Source organism: Plasmodium falciparum (genome assembly GCF_000002765.6).
Source record: "Plasmodium falciparum 3D7 genome assembly, chromosome: 13".
Taxonomy (NCBI): domain Eukaryota; phylum Apicomplexa; class Aconoidasida; order Haemosporida; family Plasmodiidae; genus Plasmodium; species Plasmodium falciparum.
In genome coordinates, this window is record NC_004331.3 from 2,481,798 (window position 1) to 2,490,000 (window position 8,203).

General features: G+C 17.5%; 3 protein-coding genes across 3 annotated transcripts; 1 reads left to right on the forward strand and 2 right to left on the reverse strand.

Annotated features, from left to right (window-relative positions):
• Window positions 1-674: 674 nt before the first annotated feature.
• On the reverse strand, window positions 675-1,499 carry PF3D7_1361900 (proliferating cell nuclear antigen 1; the record flags this gene model as incomplete). Its single annotated transcript, XM_001350294.1, has 1 exon — window positions 675-1,499. The coding sequence occupies one exon, from the start codon at window positions 1,497-1,499 to the stop codon at window positions 675-677; it is 825 nt and encodes a 274-aa protein (XP_001350330.1).
• A 3,457-nt stretch (window positions 1,500-4,956) lies between these two features.
• PF3D7_1362000 (cytochrome c oxidase subunit ApiCOX24, putative) lies at window positions 4,957-5,556 on the forward strand (the record flags this gene model as incomplete). The annotated part of the gene is made up of 1 exon (XM_001350295.1): window positions 4,957-5,556. One exon carries the CDS (start codon window positions 4,957-4,959, stop codon window positions 5,554-5,556), a length of 600 nt encoding a protein of 199 aa, XP_001350331.1.
• A 503-nt stretch (window positions 5,557-6,059) lies between these two features.
• On the reverse strand, window positions 6,060-7,678 carry PF3D7_1362100 (14-3-3 protein; the record flags this gene model as incomplete). Its single annotated transcript, XM_002809051.1, has 7 exons — window positions 6,060-6,151; window positions 6,256-6,329; window positions 6,476-6,569; window positions 6,726-6,918; window positions 7,091-7,294; window positions 7,433-7,503; window positions 7,585-7,678. 7 exons carry the CDS (start codon window positions 7,676-7,678, stop codon window positions 6,060-6,062), a joined length of 822 nt encoding a protein of 273 aa, XP_002809097.1.
• Window positions 7,679-8,203: the final 525 nt, after the last annotated feature.

Below are 8,203 nucleotides of genomic sequence, written 5' to 3' on the forward strand. Positions count from 1 at the left end.
TCTTTTTTCTAAGAGTGTTTAAATATTTAGATACATTCGTATTTTTTATTTTTCATATACGACGATTATTTTGTTGTGTTCTTTTATCAAATATAAGAACTACTAAAGATAGATATTTAAAAAAAACATTATAAAATAATAAATTGAAATTTTATAAATATGTATTAACTTTGAAATAAAGTGGAATTATAACAAATATATATATATATATATATATATATATATATATATATAAATATGTGTGTGTGTGAACAAATATGGATACATTCATTTTTTTTCGGGATATAGATTTTTTTATATTTTATAATGTATGATGATTTATCACCATAAATTTTTTTAACCTATAGGAACTATTATATATGAGTATATAATATGGTTATATATTGTTTTATACATAGTGTACATATAAAAATTTTTTTTTTTTATTAGAAAATTCAAAATGAGAGCAAAAGTTTGATTTATATGACAGTTTTCATTTTGAGGGTGAAAGGTGTTTTCTATATTTTTTTTTGTTTTTATGTTTAAAATATTTTGTTATAAAAAGATCTCATAATTTTCTTATTTGGCATATATATATATATATATGTATATAATATGTAAGGTCAATATATAGATGACGATAAATATATATATGAAAATATGTACATATATATATATATAATATTTTATTGAGATTAATCTTTATTATCCATATCGTCATCCATTTTGGGAGCTAAGAAAAATTTAACAAATCCAATTTTTAAGGTATCTGAATCAGGGGAGGTATCTTTAATTTCATATTTGAATTCGATTGGTCTACTGTCACTTAATCCTAAGACAACGACATCTGCTAAAATGTTTGATTTAGAAAACAAGTTTAAATATTTGATGGCAAAGGATTGTTTAATTTTTTTTTTGGATTTAATTGTAACTCCAATATCATCTTCGCTAGTTGAATCTCTTGGTTTGAGAGCTACTTCAGCATCACCTACTATACCTTTTGTAGTAAATTTGATACAGTTAGAATCAATTTCAATAAAAACGGTATCAGAAAATTCTGATAAATTCCTAAATATATTGGTTAATTCTTTGCTGCTTAATTCAACTTCTGCATCAAATCCTTCTTCACAATCTGGTATATTTAAAGAGTCCAATTCAATAGACATTAATTTTAAAGAAAAGTTAGTAACTTTATCTTCTTTGTTGTTTTCAAAAACAAAATTTAAATTATCTTCATCATCTTTACTAGATATAACTACTGATTCATTAGCTCCACATAATTTGAATACTTTATTTAATGATGCAATATTTACACCTAAAACTCTTTCACGATCACATCTATAATGAGAAAATCCTGAATCTAATAAATGTAAGCTAACCAAAGATACATGATTCCCATCTAATGCTTGTAATTTTAATCCACTTTCATCAGCATCCACATTGGCATCATTTACTAAATCTTTGATACATTCAAAAAGTTTTTTTAAAATTGATGCATTATTTAATTTGGCCTCTAACATTTTTTAATTAAGCTTTTTATGATAATTCCTTATTTATATAAAATTTGTATATATATATATATATATATTATTTTTTATTTTTATTTATTTATTTTTTATTATATGTGTAATAAAAAATTATGAATATAAATATAAATACTTATGTTTTTATTTATTTATATCTTAATGTATATTTTTCTCTTTTTTTTTTTTTTTTTTTTTTTTTTTTTTTGGCTGACAATTTTCTAATAGCAGTATTTTTAATTATTTTTATTATTATTAATATTTTTTCTTATATTTAAGTATTCAATCTATTTTTAATATTATGTATTCTTATTTATTTTTTTTCATTCATAACATTTTCGAAAAAAAGAAATAAAAAAAATTACTACATAAAATTTAATGCATATATTTAGATAATATATATATGTAATATTTTTTTTCTTTTTAGTTAGAAAAGAAGAGAAAAAAAAAAAAAAAAAAAAAAACTTATACCTTAAAAATACTATTGTGTAAAAATTTCTCTTCAAAAGTTATTTTTAAAGATATAAATGATAATGTGCATATTATATATATTGTATATATATTAATATTATATATATATTTATTAGTTTATTTTTTTAACACTATGGAGAAAAAAACATATAATATATATATGTATATATATATATATATATATATATATATTTATTTATAAATGTTTCTTAATGTATAACTTATGTGTAATTCATTATATATATTGTTTATTATATTAGCATATGAAAAAAAAAAATATATATATAAATATATTAAATATTTTATGAATTATATTAATTTTATTTATAAAATATAAGGATGAAGAAAAATCAAAATGATAAAAGGTCATGATAATTTTAATATTCTCTTTTCTCTTTTTTTTTTTTTTTTTTTTTATCCTATCTTGAATAAAATAATGAGTAATATATGCCTAGGTGTTTAATTTTTAATATATGCACATATATAAAGATAATATTTTATTTTTCAATTTTTTATATTGAATCATATAAGAATTATCACAATATATGTGGGAATATTATATATATATATATAAATTATTTGTAATTAATAAAAAAAAAAATTTTTTTTTTTTTGTTTGTTTGTTTGTTTGTTTTTTAAGAAAGATTATATATAATTAAGCTATATATTATTATATATATTATTCTATGAGTTTTTAATATAAGATGCATATATAATTATGTTTATATATTTATAATATTATATTTGAATCTCAATCCATTCTTTTAAAAGCACCCTTTTTATATATGATATATTATTAAAAATGAATAGGAAAATAAAATATAAAAATTATTAATATCTTATGAATTTTGTCTTATAAAATGTTTTAATATATATAACCATTTCAAATCATTTAATTAATTTTTTTTTTATTATTTGGCTCTCTCTATAGTTTTTGTATATATAAAAAGTGCAATTAATATTTGCAGTATGTTTATATATATATATATATATATATAGAAATTTATACATATTTGTAATGGCTAGTAAAAACCATAACAATTTGATATGTATATTATATATATATATATATATATATATATGTGTAAAAATAAAGAATTCCTTTTCATATATTTTTTAGCTATATAGAGCATAATGATCTAAAATTTAAAATGAAAAAAAAATAATAACAATAAAATAAAATAAAATAAAACACCAAGACAAATAAGAATACATATATGAATAATGCTTTCCTTAAAAATATATATCACTTTATATTTTATGTGTAAAAAGAAAAATAAATAAATAAATATATATATATATAATATTAAATAGTGTAAAATAATATTTCTCTTTGATTACTAAAATGATTATTAAGATCATAATATATAATTATTAAAATTATAAAGGTTAATTTATTATAACTAGTAACCTTAATATGATAAATATAAATTTAATATATGATAATAATAATAAGGAGAATATATATTTCACTTATTAGGAATAATTAATGTTTGACATATTTTAATGAATACCATAATAAATATCTATCTTGATATATATACATATATTTTTTTTTTATTTTATTTCATATTAGCTAGCTAAAATTTTGAGAATATTGTTAATTCCTTTTTAGCTGTTTTGTATAAATTAGAAATGGTATTTCTTAAATAAGCAAAGGTAAATTTATAACTTGATATGGATATATATTTAAAATATATTTATGATTTAAAGAATATAATAAATAAATAAATAAATATATATATATATATATATATATATATATGATGTGTATTAAAGTATTTTTTTAATATATTATAACAATGTCGTTTCTTTCTAAAAGTTTATATATATTTTTTATTATAATATACATTTAATGGAGAATAATTAGAGGAATATATAGAATAAGAAATAACCCTCAAAATAAATATATTTCTCAGATATATTATATAAAGAATATGACATATTTATAAGTATGATAGAACCTTTATTTTATAAAAAAAAAAATAAATAATAATAAATTCTTGCAATGTTTTCTTTATATATGATTAATATATATATATATATATATTGTATGTGCAAATAGTAACATCTTGAAAATAATATAAATAAGTTTCCATAAATTGTAAAAAGCATTAAATTATCTGTTATAATTTTATTATATATATTATTAAAATATTTTTGTAATTTGTTTTTGATTCACAACTATTGAATATATTTAAATTTTTTTTTTTTTTTTTTTTTTTTTTTTTTTTTTATAACATACTAATGGAAATGGTGTAAGACGTTCAAAATATATGAAAACAATTTATGTTTATGTGTATAATATATAAATTTTTATTTATTTTTTTATTTTCATATAATTTACAAATGCATATATTATTATATATATATACTTGGGCAAAAAAAAAATTCCAAAATGATAAAATAAAATTAAATTTTTGAATTATACCAAATTAAAGAATTACAATAAGCTAATATAAAAAAAATAAAAATAAAAAAATAATTGAACTTTTTATAAAGAGGGGATAATTCATTAAAAAAATATATATATTTATATGTATTTTTTATTTGTAATAATATTATTGTAACATTACAAAATATATATAAAATTTAAAGTGAATTTATAATTACAGAATTGTTTATATAAAACAAAAATATTTGTAATATATTTATATATATATATATATATTACCATAATATCATATATATTTTTTATTTTTTTATATAAATTGTTTTGAATATAATATTTTGTTAAATGTGTAATATATAGAAATAAATATATGTGCTATTTAACAAAAAATAAAAAAAAATATATAATATATATATATATATATATATATTTATTTATTCATATTAATAAAATTTTTCATCATTTTTATAAATTGTACAAATATTTTTTATACACCTAATAAACATTAATTATTGTAAGCTAAAAGAATATATATATTTACACATTTTAATGTGTTAATACATAAAATAATATTTTTATAAAGTCTTTATAATGGCAATATCGAGGAGCAAAATAAGATATTTATTTCCCAACGCTACATTACAGTCATATTATCCCAATTCTGAAATGTTTAAAGTTCCTAAGGCTGGAAGTGCACCAAGAATATATAATGGCTTAGATCCTCGAAAGGTACATAGTTATCCATGGATAAATATTTTTAAAACACGAAGAATAAAAGAAACAGGTTATCAATATGGAAATTGGGCAGGTCCTTCTATACATTCAATGACACTTGATGAATTAGCTACCTTTTTTAGTAATAAAGATCATTTCAAATATTTTTCTATTTTTCAATTAATTAAAGCAACGTATGGACAATTCCAATTTTTGTTTCTTTTCTTGGGTTCCATAGTTCTAACTATATCACCCATTTTATTGTTCACCTTATATATGCAAAAATTTGAACCTTTGGAAGTTACCATCGATCCTGAGGAATATTATAAACATTTTCGATGGCATTATTATGGAGGTGAAATTGATCATCATGCTTTCTCACAATATCTTGAAGCTAGAAGAGCAGTTAGATATAGAAATGCTGAAATAAACCCAGTTGATTGGATACCCCCTCAATATAGAAATGTAGAAGAATAATATCTAAAATATATATATATATATATATATATATATATATATATATTAATAATATTTATATTTGCAAACATTATTTGTTTTTATAATTAAATTTTTCCTCTTTTTTATCATATTTTTTTCTTTTTTTTTTTTTTTTTTGTTTTTTCATATATATATATATATATTTTATTTTTTTTGTAATATTTAATTTGTATTGGTTTTTATATTTATTTTTTTATTACACATATGAATATATATATATATATATTTATTTATTTATTTATATATACAAAAAAAATCTAATGTTTATATTAATAAGAATCAATCTTATAGAAAAGCCATATGTGGAAAATAAAAGTATGAACATTAATTATATATGTATTGACAACTATTTTAATCAATATATGTGTAACCTCAAATATATCATTTAATTATGTGAATAGTATGAAGAAAATTTTCTTCATTTATGCAAGATTTATTATTATTATTATTATTATTGTTTTTTTTTTTTTTTTTTTTTTTTTTTATGTATGAGTACTATTCATAATGTCTTTATATTTATCCAAGTTTTCTCCATTTATTTCGAATAGAGCATTTACATTCTTTCTTCCACTGACTATAAATACGTATAACATGTACATAAAAATGTAAAAATAATATAATTATAAATATGTTATTATATAAACATATATATGATTAAGAAAAAAAAAAAAAAATTACTTTCACACCACTTGTTTATGTTATCCCTTAATATTCCTAATATGCGAATTGTTTTGGAGCACTCGTCATCATTTCTGAATATATAAAATAAAATATTTATTAATAATATTATTATAAATCCATTCTCAATAATATATATTATAATACATGAAGGAATATTTAATATATATATTATATATATTGGGAAAGACCGTATTTATATTATAATTTTTTATATTACTCTAAGAGGTGCATATTTTGAATGGCATTTCTAAATGCTTCTGCTGCTAACTCTATTGAATAATTAATATCTTTATTCATATCTTTATGTAAAACTGAAGAAAAAAAAAAAAAAAAAAAAAAAAAAAAAAGAAAAATGTATGCATATATATATATATATATATATATATATATATATATATATTTTACAGGGTATTATTTAATATGTTTATACAATAAGCACATGTATATGTACATATATATATATTAACCTGTCCAACTAACTAATAACTCTAACATTTTGGGACTGGAAGGGGGTATTTTCATTTTGTTTGCGTAATGCAAGGCATAAGAATAAGACTTCATACTTTTTTCATGCATTTTCTCTTTATCGGTACCATGAAATGTATCTGCACAATATCTTGACATATCACCAAGTATATGCCAATAGAGCATTAGGATTTTCTAAAAAATTAAAATAATATATGAGCTGATTTTGTAGTGAATATAATTTATATAATACAATATAATATAATTTTATACAATAGGGGAAGATAAAAGGAAATTACTATTTCTATATCATATTTTATTTTTCTTTTAAATATATTTTTTTTTTTTCATGTGAAAAAAATTATACATCGTCAGTTGTTCTAGAAATGCATTTATTTTTTAGGACTGCATATGTATTTTTTTCAATGCTTCTTATATCTGTATTTAATTTTGATTTGAGTAATTCGGCACAAATTTTTTCTCTTTCGCTGGATTTTTCATTTGTAATAATATTTTCAAGAATGGTTTTTTCTTTTCTTTTAACATTTAAAGCATTCTTGAAAGCGAATCCCTATAAAATAATATATATAAACATTTGTACTTATATTATCTTATTTAATTTTAAATAAAGTATTCGAAATGAATGACACTTCAAACGATATAATGTATTATATATATATATAATTTTAAAAATCTTATAATATATTACCACTGAAAGAGATTCTGTGTAATTGAAGTTATAATTCTCTACATTTACAGATTTAATAAGTGTAACTGTTTCTATAGTTAATAAAATGTAAGACACAATAAATAAGATATCATATTTGATTAAGAATAAGTAATATTCATATATATTTTTACCATCATAAGATCCCAGATGATTTAATATTTTTATATAGTATATAAGTTCCTCCTTATTTGAAACTGAAATATCGTTATCAATATATTGATTCATTTGTTTTATTAAAGTGATTATGTGTAAATGTATATTAATAAAAATAAATAAATATGTATATATATATATATATATATATAGATAATTGTTTTTTTTTTTTTTTTTTTTTTTTTTTTTTTTTTGCATGAACATTATTATATGTAAAAATAGAATATATTTATATATATATATTGCACATTTATGTAACAACTATATATTAATAAAAAAAAAAAAAAGACAAAAAAGACAACTGTTGTAAAATAGAAAAAACTTAAGTTATTAAATAGGAAATATTTCATTATTGAATGAAAAACCTACAAAAATATATGTATTATATATATATATATTTCTTTTATTTTTAATTTTTTTTTTTTGGTCTTATAAATTTTTAGCTAGCTGATTAGCCTTTTTTTTTTTTTTTTTTTTTTTTTTTTGCAATATATATTAACACATAAAAAGTAATATTTATACATACAAAATGTTTTTTTATTATTGTAGTAAGAAAAAAAAAATAATAATAAATTTATTATCATAATTTTTTAATTG